At 46.5% G+C, this 17394-nt stretch overlaps 5 protein-coding genes across 7 annotated transcripts; 4 read left to right on the top strand and 1 right to left on the bottom strand.

The window, feature by feature from the left end:
• The first annotated feature begins 233 nt into the window (after positions 1-233).
• Positions 234-3250, top strand: LOC6545354 (tRNA (uracil-5-)-methyltransferase homolog A). Its single transcript, XM_001973258.3, has 4 exons — positions 234-568; positions 627-1923; positions 2041-2384; positions 2447-3250. Exons 1-3 carry the CDS (start codon positions 347-349, stop codon positions 2367-2369), a joined length of 1848 nt encoding a protein of 615 aa, XP_001973294.1. The 5' UTR covers positions 234-346; the 3' UTR covers positions 2370-2384; positions 2447-3250.
• Positions 2490-10741, top strand: LOC6545353 (glycerophosphocholine phosphodiesterase GPCPD1). Of its 3 annotated transcripts, none has more exons than XM_015157515.2 (2): positions 2490-2886; positions 8035-10741. In XM_015157515.2, exons 1-2 carry the CDS (start codon positions 2875-2877, stop codon positions 9931-9933), a joined length of 1911 nt encoding a protein of 636 aa, XP_015013001.1. In that variant the 5' UTR covers positions 2490-2874; the 3' UTR covers positions 9934-10741. The 3 variants fall into 3 exon arrangements, with proteins under 3 accessions (XP_015013001.1, XP_001973293.1, XP_026832382.1); XM_001973257.3 differs by lacking the exon at positions 2490-2886 and adding an exon at positions 4929-5421; XM_026976581.1 differs by lacking the exon at positions 2490-2886 and adding an exon at positions 6805-7064 and having other exon boundaries at positions 8035-10354.
• Positions 10742-10930: 189 nt separating this feature from the next.
• LOC6545352 lies at positions 10931-12163 on the top strand. Its single transcript, XM_001973256.3, has 3 exons — positions 10931-11140; positions 11210-11276; positions 11535-12163. Exons 1-3 carry the CDS (start codon positions 11021-11023, stop codon positions 11852-11854), a joined length of 507 nt encoding a protein of 168 aa, XP_001973292.1. The 5' UTR covers positions 10931-11020; the 3' UTR covers positions 11855-12163.
• A 172-nt stretch (positions 12164-12335) lies between these two features.
• Positions 12336-15024, top strand: LOC6545351 (glycerophosphocholine phosphodiesterase GPCPD1). The gene has a single exon (XM_001973255.3). The coding sequence runs from the start codon at positions 12581-12583 to the stop codon at positions 14672-14674; it is 2094 nt and encodes a 697-aa protein (XP_001973291.1). The 5' UTR covers positions 12336-12580; the 3' UTR covers positions 14675-15024.
• A 61-nt stretch (positions 15025-15085) lies between these two features.
• Positions 15086-15764, bottom strand: LOC6545350. The gene has a single exon (XM_001973254.3). The coding sequence runs from the start codon at positions 15695-15697 to the stop codon at positions 15230-15232; it is 468 nt and encodes a 155-aa protein (XP_001973290.1). The 5' UTR covers positions 15698-15764; the 3' UTR covers positions 15086-15229.
• Positions 15765-17394: the final 1630 nt, after the last annotated feature.

Raw genomic sequence — 17394 nt, 5'->3', positions numbered from 1 at the left:
AAAGACGTGAATTTGTCAACTATCTTCTTTTTTCCTACCCAGGTAGTCACTCATGCCCTTGCAATCTAAATCCAGTCTTGGCCATTTGCTTTACTTTTGAAGTTTCGGATTTGGCGCCAAAAGAGTTTCGTATCCGGTATCATTTGACAGCCTGCAGCACAGTCAAAGTCTGTCACAAAATGTTGGTAATATTTAGCAAAGAAACTCACCTCTGCCATAGCCAGTTCACCCTTATCAATTGGTGTTTGTATACGCTTTTGATTCGACGGTCACACTGCTGCATCTTCACGTGTTTTCTTTCTGTTTATATTTTATTTTCATTAATAAATCGGGTTGTTTTAACCAAATGGAGTGTTTAAATGCGGAAATACCAGCAGACGGAGCGGGTCAAACCATAGAGGTGGAGGATCTTGCGGAAAATTTAGTGAAAACGGATGAATCCACGGTTGCAGATGGGAAGGATGAAGCCGGAAAACCCGGCGAGGAGTACGCCTATTTGGAGCGAAATGAATTCACTTCGGAAATATTCAAAGTTGAAGTGAAGAACATGGGATATTTCGGTATTGGGGTAGGTTGTTCAAATCTATTTCACCTAGATAAACACATATAACAATATTGTTTTGCAGGAATTTAAGAAGCTTTTGAGAAACACCCTCAAGTTCGACGTGACCAAAATCAAGGCTCCAACCCGAAAAGAGTTCGCATTTGTGTGCTTCCGCAGTCAGGAGGATCAGCAGAGGGCACTAGAGATCCTAAATGGATATAAATGGAAGGGAAAGGTGCTGAAGGCCCATGTTGCCAAGGCCTCTGCCGACCCTTTACAGAAAAAACGAGCTGCCGAGGATCAGGAGTCTGAAAGACAGCCCAAGAAGCAACGTACGGCGGTGGAAGCCACATGTCCTTTGTCGCACATTGCCTACGAGCAGCAGCTCAAACAGAAATCCGAGGATATGTCAGCACTTCTGGCGAAATACACACAGGAACTAAGAAAGGTCAACCCGCGGGCGAAGCCCCATTTGGATAAGTTCCAATTCCAAGAAGTGCTTCCCTCACCCACCGTCAATGGGTATAGAAACAAAAACGAGTTCACCGTGGGAAAGAACTCCGCAGGTGAAGTGGTTGTGGGCTTTAGATTGGGCTGCTACAGCGATGGATCTGTGGAAGTTGCCGAGGTCGCAGACTTGCCACATCTACCGGAACAGGCCAAATGGGCTGCTCGCAGTTTCCAGGACTTGGTGAGGAAGTCCAGGTTTTTGCCCTTCAACCCGGACGGAAATGTAGGCCACTTCCGGCAGCTGATGGTGCGGTGCTCCAGTGCCACAGGCGAACTAATGCTGGTGGCGGGCATATACTCATCGAATTTAAGTGACGACGAGCAGGGTGAACTTAAGCAAGAACTGAAGTCCTTCTACGAAGAGCTGGCGAAGGACGCTCCGTACAAATGCACCTCTCTGTATTACCAGGATGTCAAACATCGGGAAGCAGGGCAGATGATTAATCCGGTAGAACACATTTGGGGCAGCACCCACATCACCGATACCATACAGGGTCTCCAGTTTCGAATTAGCCCTCTGGCCTTTTTCCAAATCAACACGGAAGGAGCTAACGTGTTGTATCAAAAGGCCATTGATCTAGTTGCTCCTACTAAGGACACAACCATGCTGGATATTTGCTGTGGTACTGGCACCATTACGCTTGCTTTTGCCAAGCACTGCAGGAAAGTAATGGGCGTGGAAATCGTCCCTGATGCTATTAAGGATGCCGAGTTTAATGCGGAGGCGAATGGCATTAAAAATGCCAAGTTCTTCACAGGAAATGCAAATGACTTCATCAAGAGTATGGTTCGGGAAGCTCTCTACGATCAGGAGCCGGGTAAGCCGGTGGATCTTATTGCCGTGGTGGATCCCCCTAGGGCTGGGCTGCGTAAGTTCACGTTGCTTAAATCATTAGCTTAAGTGTCTTTTAAGATTCCATAAAAGACATTTAACTATGCTTGAAATCGTTCGATATTTATCTTAAAAGTTGAATTTACTTTTTCAGACCACCGGTCGATAGCCGCAATCCGATCAGCAGATGCCATCAATCGTCTGGTCTACGTCTCTTGCAATCCGCACAGTGCTAAGCGGAATTTCATCGAGCTGGCCAGACCGGAGTCTAAGCAATATAAGGGGGAGCCATTCTACCCAAAGTCTGCTGTGGCCGTTGACATGTTTCCCCACACCATGCACACCGAGCTGGTCATTCTGTTCGAGCGTGAACCTAAAACAAAGGCGGATGAGAAGTCACCGCCAGAGGAAGGGACTGCACAGTCAAAGTCTGAGGCAACCGAAGAAGCTATAGGCGAGCAGATCACTGCATCCGCAACGTGACGTGTTTGTTGCTGGGTACAGTTCAATTCGCTGCAATCTCTTGCACGTTTGCTTAATCTCTTTCTATGATCTTTTAGGTCAGTTGCGTTTCGCTGAGACGCCGAACACCCAATATGCCTCATTACCTTCTATCTGCCGCGATTGTGGTCTCTATCATTGTCTCTCTTTGTGGCGACTGCTCTACGACTTTTATTGTTTTAAATTGATTTAATTGTATTTACGCTGTGCGACGGGGAGGAAGTGAAAAAAAGTGACAGAAGCGACTTCCTATTTAGCAAAAGACTAAGTTGAAAGCCCTGTTATACTCGACATAGTCCACATCCCCATCAGTTTTGTTCAGGCCTCTGGAGGCGTCTGTGTGCGTGATAAGAATCGCTGATCGGTGGAAGTGTGCTGCTCATAAAGGTGTAGAAACGGAGTGAAAAAACAACTGGGAGGTGCTCCAAGTCCAACGCCCCCTCAAGGGCAAATTGATGAACAACGACCCTGACAACGATCATTGATCATGTCCGACCAGGTACCACTAAATGATTATTTCATAGTCTAAGCATATGTTCTATTGTTAAAAGCAGAAAGGGTAGTATTTAAAAGATGTTGACGTTGATATTGATCTATCAACCATATTAAAAGATTCGAAAATGATTTCACGCGTATGACGCGAATCCAGTTGTTTCGTTGCTTGCTTAGTTTATTTATTTAGTTTTATTAATTTACTAAGGCAATTCGAGACAACTATTTCTCGATACTTTTTGACTGACACTGCACACAATTGCTTTGTGTTTTTGTATAAAGTTTAATATTTAAAAGTCGTGGAAGTGCAGAGTGCAAGCAATGGCTGACCGCGCAGTTATTGCTTAATAAAATTGTTTATATAAAGCTTATCTAAGGTAAACAATCGCTTATTTCGCCATTCTTAACGAGAAGTGGTTGGGTGATGTAAACAACAGATGTAGCCGCAAACAAAGTCGTACAGAATATAGCAAAATATTATTGTTTTGCGAAAGAGAACAGCAAGCAAACGTGACCGAAATCATGTTCAATATACTATGTAGAAAAACAAATCGGGACGGGACAGCCCTGACTTTTTATGCGACTTGACTTCCTAGAAGGGGGTGTGTTAGTAGCACACATCTACATATGTATGTTTATATACTATAGTGGAAAGCCAAAATAAGCTTTCGTAAACATAAACGAAATAAACAAGAACAACTGAATTGGACTTTGGAGCCAGTGGGGCGATTCGACTACTCGGCAAATTGATTATACAAAATATAAAAACATAAATAAATATGATGGAGCGGGGGTGCCAAGCTGAAAACATGGTGTGCCACAGCCACAATTATTATAAATCAAGAGAAAAGGAGAGATCGCCAAGAAAGTGAATAACATTCGAATGAATTGGTTCACTTGGCTATATTTATACCCTTTGTAAGGCACGAAATCGGTGCCTAGCAACATCAATATATATGCGATTACGATCGGAGCAGGGAGCCCAAGACCTTGACCGGGGAGCTTTGCTTCCGAAGCCGAAAAGCTTGAGTAGTTCTTGTCTTATCAAACGCTCAATTGTGCGATGTAAACAAACAGCGGGGAAAACGGCGAATTTCCAACCGACCGAAACCGGTTCCCCTAGAGAGATATATGCTGGTCTTCCGGAGAGAGCTTTTCGGCTGATGCCATTCAACGTCGATGGACGTGGATGAGAAGCGGTGGCGAGGGCCCGGCTACGACTACGCCCCACAAATCGGACTGAAATCCGCTTCACGTGCGTAGCACCATCGTCGCCGACATCTGCACACGACCAACACGTTTTCTCGGCGGAGCAAGTGGCCTCGTGGCATAGTGGGGGATGGTCTGGGGTCTGGGGCTTGGGGCTTGGGCTCTTTAATATGCGCCGCTCCCAGCGAATTGCTCTTGTTGTCATCTGCGAGCTTTTGGATTGCCAGCTGCGCCGAGCAGCGCAACTATAGCGCGTTTTATGGGGAGTTTTAGTGGGATACCCTTTGAAGGTGGGTATATTTGCAGACCGACCTCGCGTAACTCGGGCGCGGATTGTGTTACACCCGTGAATATTGGTATGCAGCAGGTTATGAGTATGTTCAAACATTTTATGGCAAAGGATGATCCGACCAGCATGGAAATCTCTATTATAATATGCTCCCTAGTTAGTCCCACATCTATTCCTTTTTATAAAATTTTGCCATTACTGACTATTAGCCTTCTCTGCTAATATTTTCCAAGTTAGTTCTATTGACAAAACAATCAGTGCGCCCTTATCGGTATCATAAATGGATCTAGTAGTGCCGTTTAATCTTGCACACTGACAAACAGTTAGCCTGGGAACATTTTGATTACCACTTAGACAGTTTATTATATTTCCCTGATTCCGCTTTGTTCTCCTGTCCTGATTCTGGCCGAACGAGGGCATTGCTAATTCGATTAATCTTCATGTTTTCTGTATTATCTGGTGTGTTCTCTGTTTTCTGTTTTTGTTTCGCCGCTGCCCGTCGGTTGAGGCCAACAACATTTCGAAAAAGCCCCAGCCGCAACTGTACCGCCGGACTGAAAACCAAAACAAATCGCAAAGTCGTCGGATACGACTACGACTCTCGCACAAAGAAAAAAGCTCCGCCACTCAGTTTCGATAAAAAGAAATCGTTTAAATTGCGCGCACAACAAAAGCGCCCGAAACAGTTGCGACTGCAACGTCGATTTGTGACGACGGACCGTCCACACCGTCCTAGTTCCCACTGTCCACAAAGGATACAAGCCTAAATAGTAAAAACCAGCGATAAATAAGCCAACAGGCCCAAAACCCAAGTACAAAATGCTTGCCTAGCTGAAGAAACTAAAATATTGCGCATACGCCGCATAGTGCAAACAATTAACTGTGATACAAGTTGAATTTTCTTGAATTCGTTGGTCCCCGCACCAAAGCACCCTATCCTACCTAACTTTTTTGTGAACCCAAGAGCCGAAAAGAAGCAGAATGTCGGTGCCAATGCTGCTGACCCCCATGGAGCCCCAGAGTCCGGATGACCACATGCAAAATGTAATTACCCACATTAATGACCACATGGACAGTACCGGAAATCTTTGTAAATGCACAGGCTTTACAGATTTCTCCGCCTGTCGGCATAGTGCAGGTTTTAGAGCTTTTGACTTTTTGGGGTGTCTGAAGGTCGCTGCTGTTGTCATCGGACATTTGCATGTCTTTTGCGCGTTTTGTTTATGCAATTTTCGTGGGTAAAGGAAAATCTATATTCGACGGGGGCAGGGGGTACTTAACGATATATAACCACGTGAGCGGGGGAGATAATTGCCAGCTTGGTAAATAACAAAGAGGTTCACCTTAGGGATTGGTTATACATATATTTCAATATGGTGTCAGAAGAAAAGTCAAGTCCCGCCTTGCTAGAGTGGTGTCCTAATGATGTCATTTCCCATGAAGGAACTGTAGTATCCACTGGTTCCCAGTATAGTATGCCACTCTTCTGAGTTTTCCTACCAGCTCTGCAAGCTGAGTGCCACATGTTGCAAAAGGTCGCCAGCACTCGTGACTCAATCGCTGGAGTGCCAAGCATGGTTAAAGGCTAAGCTTTCGAGAGAGACCCCACTCAAGTTTCCCATGTTTGATTAGATGTTGGCTTATTAATTTCTCAAGAGGCTGCCGTATAAAATATGGCTAATACATATATGCGCTCTGGTACTCATATGATACTCATATAAGAGCCCACTGATAACGAGTTCACCTGAAACACAAGCCACGAAACACATGGGCGAGCTTTTCCCTCTCCACTATAAATAAAACGCGCCGAAAAAGTGAGTGGAAGTACAAGCACCGCAACATGAAAAGCTTTTTGAGTCTGAAATTTCCCAAAACAAAAAACATATGGAAGAGTGTTCAGACATAGAGCGAGTAGCAAGAGCGCCTGCGTTAGGAACACGTGAAAAGGTGTTTGGAAATCGGAGCAAAGCTGGAATATCTTACGCAAATTAGCATAGAGTTGAGAAATCAAAAGCTGAACCAAATATTACTCGAAATCGAAATTCTTTTGAGAATTGCTCGATGTTTGGGGCGTTACTGTGGGCGTTTCTCCCCCGCAAGAACTCACAAGGCTATGCTAATTGTGCCAAGAACGTGAAATCGCCAGGAAATCGCTCGCAAAACGCACCTTCTGACGCAATTAGTCAAAAATAAAAAAATGCGGAAAACTATATGCTGCCTTGCTAACTAAAATTTCACCAGAACACGCGACTTTTGCCGTCGAAATGTTGCCAAGGCGTCGGAGGAATCTACATGCCATAAATCTACACATAGCCAAAACTGAACAGTCGGTCGGTTAGGTGGGTGGTTGGTGGCTCTCTGCTCCGCCGATAATAGGTCTATATAGGCGGTCCGGTAAACAATTTCTGTGCGGGCACAGCACGTGCTAATTTGTTCGATATTTCGGTCAATTTATGGGCCCGCTCCACTTACATAAACTGCGCCCACTGCGTGTGAGTTTAGCGCCCAGTTGTCAGGGGATCGTCGGCAGGTGTAGAGCACTCAGCAGTCGTTGCATCACCGATCCTCTGCCGTGGCACTCATGGCAGCCGCCCCAGAAGTCGCAGCAGCGGCAAAAACAGCAACAGCTGCTAAAAACGCCTCAATTGCACCCGCTTCCGCGCGGCTTGCGCGCGTTTTACTCAAAGGTAAACCGCTCAATATCGAATGATTTGTAGCGCGTGCTGCTAATTACATTTTTCAGGTGGAATAGGAGGAAATGAATAATTGCATTCCGGTTTCGGCTTAAATAGTACACAAGTTTTAAAAGGGCCGCAGTGAACTTTTATGGATATAATAGCCAAGATGTTATTGATTCAGTAATATTTATTATGTATATTAACTTTCCAATATGTTGTATTTCAACGAACGCAATACACGAATTAGGTGTTCCAATAAATCAAACTAAATTTATTGCGGCTAGATTGTAACTATTCGTGTACGAGCAGAGCTAAAATTAAATGAAGCCATAACTCATTTTTATTTCATTAGCAGATGGGCTAGACCTCAAAATATGGGATTTCGTCAATATATTTATAATATATATAAATAGGTTGGGTTATCTATGCTTTGGCAAATAGTTACGCAAATAGAATTTCGACGAAGGCAGGCTTGGGCAAAAAGGCACGTATAAATAAAATTACTACACGTCAGATCAGTGTCCAATATAATATATTGCTTTTAAACAGCTAAGCTAAGCTGTTGATAATCGGGATGATCTTTAGTCGGGCCGCAGTACAACACGTGATCTTGTTTGCGCCTGTGAAAGTCACGAGCGGTTTGGGAGCGACTAAAGACGCGTGCTTATCGCGCGAACTTGTTTTCGATTCTAACTCAAGACATCGGCGATTCCGCGGAGCCGACGGGGGGTTTTGGGAACGGGGGCTAGGGAGCAGAGACAGCAGACCGCCGACGCCCCGCTTAGAGAAACTTTATCAGGCAGAAGCGGAATCCGCAAGGGGTCATCGACTAATCTCGCTGGCTCAGCAGGAAAGTTGCCGTGCATTTAATAGCAGACATCGCCGCTCGATCGACTTTCAGTCGGCGCGCGATCGCCACTCTAACCCGATGGCCATGTCTCGGACTGTACTAATCCTGGCCGTTGCCTTGTCCTTGCAGTGCGCCGCCTTCGTGGACGGAGCCTCCATCACCTATGGAACCGGAAACGAGCTGGAGCCGGGATCAGGATCCTCCGCCGCCTGTAAGCCCACTCTGCGGGAGTTCAATGTGCGGCTGGAGGTTCCCCTGGCCGCCGAGGAGCGACTGGGACTCACCGGCGATGTGAAAGCCCTCGGCGAGTGGCAGCTGTCCAGGAGTGTGGCTCTGGAATCGCTGGACGAGCTCAACTGGCAGGCCACGGTGCCCCTTCAATCCTGCCGCCAGCTGGAGTACCGTTACTTTGTCTACGTGGAGGATCTCTCTGGCTACAAGCAGATCCGCCGATGGGAGACCCATTTCAAGCCCAGGTACCTGGGACCCTGCTCGGAGCTACAGTGCAGCCAGTTGGACGTCTTCGGAATCACCTCGGACAACTCCGATCTAAGGCCGCAGGTGCATCGCGGCTGGCTCAACCATGAGGCCATTCTGCAGCTCAAGTTCAACGGGGAGAAGATGTTCCAAGTCCACGACATCGAGACCTTTGACCCCCAGCACGTTCAGCTGAAGATTGTGCCTGTGGAGCAGACATCTGGTCTCCATGTGGAGTACTCTAAACAGGAGTACGGCAAGAGCCAGCTGGAGCAGCAACCCACCTTCGGAGTGCCCTACACCAAGGGGGACATTGTCATCTTTCACATCACGCTGCCGCTGGAGAGGATGATGGAGCAGCACTTCCGCTTGGAGTGCTACAGCATGTCCAACGAACTGCTGGGCAGTGCCACTTTGGTCACCTCGGACTTGACTGGTAGCGAGGGAGTGCTCCACCTGCCGATAAAGTCGGCCAGGAATATAGATGAGACCCTGGCCAGGCTGCGGCTTCCCTATGTCACGGTGCAGCCCTACCGCTACTCGCCGCTGGACTTCAAGAACACTTATGCTCACTACTGGCCCAAGAGCTGGCCCAACCTGGATGTTGGTCATCGTGGAAATGGCAAGAGTTACATTGCAGACGCTCCGCCGGAGAGGGAGAACACTATCGCCTCCTTCCTGAGCGCCCATGAACATCACGCAGACATGATCGAGTTGGACGTCCACTTGACTGCTGATGGTGTGCCTGTGATTTATCACGATTTCGGACTGCGAACTGCTCCGCCTGGCAAGCAGATCAGCCGCCCAGATCAGCTGGAGTACGTGCTGATCAAGGACATAAACTATGAGCTGCTCAAGAGGCTGCGCATCTTCTCTGTGATCGCAGGTCAAGTGAGGGAGTATCCCTCGCACAACGCCGAGCCCAGGATGGAACACCGCATATTTCCAACGCTGGTGGAGGTGCTGGAGAAGCTGCCGAAGTCCCTGGGCATTGATGTAGAGATTAAGTGGCCACAGCGTCGCCAAGGTGGAGGATCAGAGGCTGAGCAAACGATCGACAAGAACTTCTTCGCCGACAAGGTGCTCCATCAGGTGATCCAGAAGGGCTGTGGCAGACCCATAATCTTCTCCAGCTTCGATGCTGATATGTGCACGATGCTGAGGTTCAAGCAGAACGTATTCCCAGTGATGTTCCTCACGCAGGGAGAGACGAAGAAGTGGCAGCCGTTCCTGGATCTGCGAACACGCACCTTCATCGCTGCCGTTAACAATGCTCAAGCTTTCGAGCTGGCTGGCACAGCTCCACATGCCGAGGACTTCCTTGGCGAAAATGCCTCGGAAATGCTGCGGAAGGCCAAGGACCTGGGCCAGATAGCTGTGATCTGGGGAGACGATTGCAACTCCAAGGAGCGGGTGCAGTATTTCACCCGGATCGGGGCCACAGCCACGTGCTACGATCGCAGTGATCTCTTCATGCCGCAGGGCAAGCGGGAAGCCTTCTTCAAATCACCCGCACTGATGGCCGAGTTCGCTGCCCAATGCCGGATCTAAGAAATGGGGTTACTAGAATGAAACGGGCGGGTACACTTAAGCTATGGCTAATCATTAGGCTTTTTAAGTTAGTTTGTATATTTATTTAAACACAAACTGGGAAAGAGAAATGTGGAAGCTTTAAAGTGGTTGGGTAATTTGTAGTTTCTCGTTGCCCAACGGAAACAACGAAACGGAGACCAATAAATAAATCATCTCTATGCACGTTAAGCCGTCATTTGGCAAAATTACACATGCAAAAAAGGAATTCCCCAAAAGTTAAGTAGCACCACAAAAGACAATGGGAAGAAAGCGAAGCGACGAATCGATAATTACAACAATATATACACCTACATTACCTGCTTTAGTCAATCTAGCAATACCTCAATGCAAGACTTGCAAAAATGATGTTGCTAATAAACTTTTGTAAATCAAAATACTATTCAAATTTGGACGTAACCGATATGCACAGATGCTTGTGTAACTTGTGCAAAAAAACTTTTGTAAACTAGAAGACATTTTATTTAACTGTTAAAAATCCTTTTTGATGCCTCTTAAAATTTCAAAATTTACTGTTGTTTTCAAAATTTGTTTATAATATATAGATTTGTGTGAACTATTTTCTTAAGATGTACAAATAATCACTAGTATCGACATAAAGTTGAAACTGAAATATTTAAAGAAGTCGCTTACACTTATCCAAATCTAAGAAAAAGCAATAATATATTTTTATCAATGTTACAATCCGTTTTATGACAAAAACCAAAAGTGATTGATTCGTATGTAAATAAAATCACACCAAATATTTTCGTAAAAATTTCAACGCCAACCCGTCGAATGACTTGTTTTACTCTGATCTCCGGCAAATGGAAAAAACGAATGCCTGCCCCACAGCTTAAGTCGTATGATAAAATTCGATCCGCTTACACTTGATGGCCCCGTGACGAATGTAAAAACAGCCATGAAAATGCTGAGCCCAGAACACGGCCCATAAACGGAGAATGGAGAGTGGGCCATTAAGAGGTTTGGCCCTCGTGCTGGAAGTCAGGCCTAAAGTCCGTTCGGTTTATGGCCAATTAGAGAGCGCCTCATTTGCATCGGTCTGGGCATGGCCAAATGCGAATGCCTCTTCGCTGCGGGCCTGGTTCCATTGATGCTGACCAGCTGCCTGGTGGCCACTTGGACTTGGAGGTGTTTGTACAAAGAATTCCCAGTGGACGCTGAAAAGGTGGGAATGATCTTGAAATCCGATAAACGAAAGACCGCTAATAGCGGGAAATTGATTTATCTTTTCTAGATCAAGGGCGGCTGGTATGTTTATGGGACTAGTCCAGGGAGAATTAAGGTCTGCTACTTTGAAGAGCGTAAGTCAAGTTCGGTTCAATTCAATTCAATTAAAATCTATATTTCATAAATATAAGCTGATAAATCTTTCCGACTTATTCATAAAACTGCATTAAAAAGCTTACTTTGCCAATGGAAATCTAAAAATGAAACACATTGTTGTAAGCTATTAAAATTAATATATTTTTTTAAAGCAACAATTAGACAAGCTTTTTTGTGCATATACAAGTATAACATTTTAATTGTCTGCTTCTCAAATTACTTTTATGGTTTTGTAGTGGATCTCTATTGGACACGGATCACCCAAACAGACTTCACAAATTATGCCGTGGAGCTGCACTGCTCCCTGCCCTGGATGCGTCATCAGATGGCAATTTATACCCGGAAAGCAGTCCCGAGTGAGAAGACTCTCGAAGACATAGCTTCGTACCTCAAGACAGTGGACCTGACAATCAAAAACTTCAGCCTAATCCGGCAGAAAAAGGACTGCCGGTCGAAGAAGCCGCCGATCATGCAACGCTGGCATTTGTCCCGATATCTGTACATGGATTATAATCCGGTTTATGTCAAGCCCTTGGTGGAGAACGCAGACATCTGAGCCAGCCATTGTGCGGGATCTCTCCTCTCCAACTGGCAACTTTCTTTAGCCCGAAATTTACATATGCCAAATTTGGTACAGATATGCGAATGTCATACCATCGACTGTCGCATAACAAAGACCGAGCGGTCAAGAACTCCGAAGTGACGATACCCTTCCCGGTAAAAAATATGGAGCTGCTAGCTCCGAAGTTATGAGTGCATGATTAATGGGCCACAGTGCTATACCGCTCTACAGGGATCCCAAAAATAATTTATTCAGTGAAAGGTTGCCCCCATTCGGCAATAAAAATTCCCCATTCCCCGATTATATCTTAATAATGTATTAATTAGCCCGAGTTTAACTGCTCACGCTGTCATCGCTGGTGCCCAGTGGTCACCAACCTTACCCATCAACTCAATTAGTGAGCCGCTGACTTATTAGTCAGAGTTTCTTCGATCGCAGCTGATTCGGAATCCGATTCCGATTCCGATTCCGTTTCCCAGGGCAACTCCAGTTTCGGCTGAAACAAAACCACGATGAGCTTTAAGAATTTCTTTCATTCAGTTGTTTGTCATCGTTGGGTCAACTTGCCGTCGAATCCGATCCAAGTCGCGCTCATCTCTTAGTTTTCGTTTTCAATTTCGTCTCGGATCCGGGGGCTATTCCGATTTATTTTGGCCGAGAAAGCGAAAACTTGTTTCGGTGGCGCAAAGATGGTGATGTTGTTGTGTGGAATGAGGAAAAATGTGTCGGTCTCGAGTGTGTTTGAATGTGTTAAAATCAATTAGCATACCCCATGGGCTGCTGCTGTTGCAGCTTCTGCTTCTGCCCTTCAGCGGCGCCTTTGTGAATGAAACCTCTGTTTTCGGGCCCGAGAAGCTGCAGGCCTTCAAGATCTTCGACGATGAGCAGCCCAGCCAGATCTCGGGCCGCAGCTTCATCTGTGTGCCGCTCTTTCGGGTCTTCACCCTGGAGCTGAGGCACCATATTCGGTTGGCCCCCGATGAGTTTGTGGCCGTGAGTGGAGATCATCCAACTCTGGGCCTCTGGCAGCTCGAGAAGGCTCTGCCGCTCAAGGAGCAGGACAAGGCTCGCACCAAGTGGTATCTGAGGGTGTGGATATGTGCCACCCAAAGATTCTACTATCGATACCTCATCTTCTCGAAGAACAGCCAAGGCAAGCGGGTCCTGCGGAGCTGGGAGGGCCAGAGAGTGGCTCGAATGCTGCAGACCTACGAGATCTATCGCTCCCCGGGCTTGGACATATTCGGCGAAGCCTACCCCACCTCGGTCGGTGGGGGTTTCTACCTGGAACGCGGTTGGTTGCAGTACGAGTACGTAATAGAGCTGAAATTCATCTGGCACGATCATATTGCTATATCTGGAATGGCAAGCAACGCCAGGTACCGGCTGATCCTAACACCGCTCAATTTAATAGACGACACCCGCATAGAGGTCTCCAGGTATGCCTACAATCAGTCATCGTTCAGGCCACAGAACCAACGGGGAGTGCGGTACACACAAGGCTCCGTTGTGGTGTTCCGGATTTATCAGCCGCTGGACACCTACAATGCCTTTCGCTTGTCCATTTATCAGGGATCAAGAGATGTGCAGTTATCCTTGGGAGAGACGTACATATTTCCGGATCAGATCAAGGGCAGCCGTGGGATTTTGCAGCTCCCCATCTTTGCGAGTTTACAAAATTTGGCCGTTGGTGAGATCACCCTGCCCTACTTGGTGGTTCAGCCCATGCCAAAAGTGGGAGCGGGAAATCTGAGAGCCAGTTTCCATCACTACTGGCCGGATAATTGGCCTACGTTGGATGTCGGATATCGGGGCTTGGGAGCCAGCTACTTCCAGTCTTCAACCAGTCTTACGGAGAACACCATCGAAAGCTATCTGGCAGTGCTGAAGGCCAAGGGAGATATGGTCCAACTGGATGTGCAACTGACCAAGGACTACGTTCCCATAGTTTGGCATGGTTTTGGATTCTACACTTCAGACAGAGATCGTTCTGTAAGGGATCGTTTCGACTTACGGTTTGTCCTGATAAGGGAACTTACCTACTCGGAACTCAAAGCCAGCCGTGTGTTTATCCTAAAGCGTTGGACCGTCCAGGAATACACCAATCTTAATGTTAAGGATGTGAGCCAAAAGCACAGAATTTTCCCCAAACTCTCGGAGATTTATGAGGCACTACCAAAAACGCTGGGACTTCTGGTGGAGATTAAGTGGCCGCAAATAATGGCTTCTGGTGTGCCGGAATCCACGCAAAGTTTGAACAAAAACATCTACGTGGACAGGATTCTGCAGACCACAATTCATCATGGCTGCGGACGTCCACTAATCTTCGCCAGCTTCGATGCGGATATATGCTCAATGATTAGGCTGAAGCAGCATGTCTTTCCTGTGATTCTAATGAGCATTGGAAAGTCCCAGATTTGGGATGCGTATATGGATCTGAGAACCCAGAGTTTCCAGCAAGCCATTAACTTCGTTCAGTCCGCAGAAATTTTGGGAACAGCTCTGCATGTGGAGAACTTTCAAAACAAACACCAGCTAGTCCATTTGGCCTTGGATCTGCAGCAGGCTCTCTTTTTATGGGGTAACGATCTGCATGATGAACACCTTCTGGAGCAATTTCGAGCGTTGGATGTGACGGGCCTCATCTACGATCAGATGGATCGAGTGGGTCCGTCGTCCTGGAAGCGGTCCGAATTTTTCCGGGCACCTCAACTTTTGGAACTCTTTGGAGCTCAATGCGTTAGCAGTGGAAACTCCACGACCATTCCGGGAATAAAGCCAGCTAAGCCAACCATTTGGCCAAAGTTGAGATAGTGTTTGGGTAAGAATAGTAATCAATGCAATTTATAGGAAAATAGTTTTGAGGAATGTAAGTTTTGTAATTAACAGGACATCAGTTAATACTTATAAGTTTACAAATTGCGAGTGGTAACCAAAGGCTTTAGATACGAACGGAGTTAACCAAATTTGGCTTATGGCTTAGGTTTTGTAGAAATTGTGTACATTTATTTTACTTTTACCCATTAATTAGGAATTGACAAGATATTTAAGTTTTTGTCGCATTTATCGCAATAAGATGCAGACGAAATATGTTAAGTAGAAAATGATTTAGTTTTTGAAATAAAATCAATACTCAATACATATGTATATATATATAATTACAGTACAGTACAGCAGCTGAACAGTAACCGATCTCATAATAAACAGTTTGTAGAAAATGTAAAATTTTATTGAATAGATTTATTTATACAAGCTTTGTTGACATTGGGCAACAGGTAGTCGTACTCCTCCTCGCACAAAATCTGAGCTCACACACACACACGGACAATCAATCAATCAATCCATCAATCAGGGCACAAGTGAACCCTTCTACTGAGATGAGCAGTTGGCATCAGTGTAGAGGTCCATGTAGTCATCCGAGACGCAGGCGCTTCCAATGGGCATCGGCTGGCAGATACCCTGCACCTTGCTGACGATTTCCACGTGACAGGTGCGATGTCCGTGGGCAGAAAGCTTATGGAATCCGCTGGTCGGGTGCTTCAGGATGATCTGCGGCTTGTGGCCAGTCCGATGCTTCGTGGGCGGAGTGGGTTCGTCGAAGGTCAGCCAGTCGGGCGGCATGGAGTGCTGGGGCCTGCCGACGGACTGGTCCCCGGTCACATCCTGTTCCACCTCCAGTGGCAGGTCCACCCCGTCTACTCCGTCGTCCAGGTCGATGGGAAAACCGACTTTGGATTTGCCCTCATTTTCTGCACCCATCAACTGGGGATTCAGTACCAGGGCGTTGGCAATCAGCAGAGTGGTGGCACAGTGGAGCAGCAGATGCAGTGGGGCCATTCTACCAACCGATTCCAGCTGGAATTCCGAGTACGTTTTCCGTGCACTGGCCGTGCATGAATGTGGCTATCCCTGCAATCCAATCGCGCTTTTATAGCTCTCAACTGTGGTGCGGATAGTCAATGACCCAGCAATCGAAATTGAAAAGAAGCCACTCAAGGAGGAAGCTTCTATCGTCCGGCAGCTAGCGTTCGGCATCCGGAGAAGTCTCTGGGAGTGTCCACCCACGCGGACACAAAGGGCGTAATTAATTATAGTTGAGTATACGCCACGTAAGCCGCAATGACAAGGACGCCCTGCAGTGCTTCCTCCTTGGGAGCCGAGAAAATTGGAAATCTATTCTCATTTCTTCCTCGATTCTGTTTGGTTCGGTTTCGGCGCCGCCTTCCTTTTGTATTTCCGGCAATTATTTTCGACGATGTGACAATATTGCCGACAATCGGGATTCAAGGAAGTAGCTGAGTGTGGGAGCTGGGTGGGAGCTCCCAGTCTCGATGTGCTGTAGGGCTCTTAACGACTTCATAAGCATCTCGTTCAATTGAATTCAAATGCAGTTGTCTTGGTCCCGGGCCCGCAGGAAAAACACGCACACACACAGGCACTGAAACGAAATCAAGGACAACATTTAGCGGAAGTGAAGCTGACGCCATTTTTAAAATGGCGCATACGTGTGCGACGTGTTTATGGCAGATTTTTTGGATAAATGACATGACAGACACCAGCTGCCTAGCAAGGCCATCCGAAGCGAAGCCAAGTCAATAACAACAGATAGGAATGAGGATTTTGGAATTTAGCTCAGGACGCGATTGCTTATGTGACATCCGGTGATTTCCCCACGTGACCATTAAAAATTTAGCCGCAGGGCTTGAATTTGAATCAACTGAAAAGCTAGAATGCTATAAGGGAATCACACTTAATGCCCGAGCTAACTGCTCTATTAGATGACAATGACTTAACGCAACAAATGGCATTTCATGAAGTAATTTTCATTTTCAATATCAATTCCTAGTGCCTTTTAAATTAATCCCCCGACAATTCTAGTCACAGTTCAGATCATCTCTAATGGAAACATGCTTTGGGGCGAGTAGAGAAACTTCCCTGGCGGCACGCAGGATGAATAGCTAAGGATAACGAGCCCAGACTAGACAATGTCGTCAGGATTCGCTGAATCATAAAATTGTACGCCAACCAGAGGCATTTCTTTCAGCACCGGCATCATCAGAAATATGGGCCAAAGTGGCACGTGAAATTAATTTAAACGCCCTGATTGTGAATGAGTGACATTTGTTGTCGCCGAGTCTGCTGCTTAGCTTGTTAGCAATTCAATTCGGTCATAATAGGATGGCTGCTAGGCTGATAGGCCTAAGCAGTCCAACCCCACCGCGGTTCACCTCAATTTCCTAGTGAGGGCGAGCTAATTAAGCGCCTTTGCCGGAGAATTCTGCACCCGATGCCCTTGCCCAGCTAATTAGAGCAGCTGTCACAGATGGAGCTGCTAGTTGAGTAGCCTGGAAGCCAGGACGAGAAGGCAGTGCAAATAATTCAATTAAATTGCTTACGAACAGCAACAACAGCAAGGACGAGGGCAGAAGACAAGATAAACCGCAGCCACGGAAACCGAGGCTTTTCCACAAACCGCCGTGTCGAGCGAAAGCCAAAAGCCAAAGCCAAATTCAAAGCCAAAGTCGGCTAATGCA

Source organism: Drosophila erecta, unplaced genomic scaffold, assembly GCF_003286155.1.
Source record: "Drosophila erecta strain 14021-0224.00,06,07 unplaced genomic scaffold, DereRS2 tig00000021-arrow-pilon, whole genome shotgun sequence".
Classification (NCBI taxonomy): Eukaryota; Metazoa; Arthropoda; class Insecta; order Diptera; family Drosophilidae; genus Drosophila; species Drosophila erecta.
The sequence above is the reverse complement of the archived record's forward strand: the minus strand, read 5'-3'. Positions and strand labels throughout refer to the sequence as shown.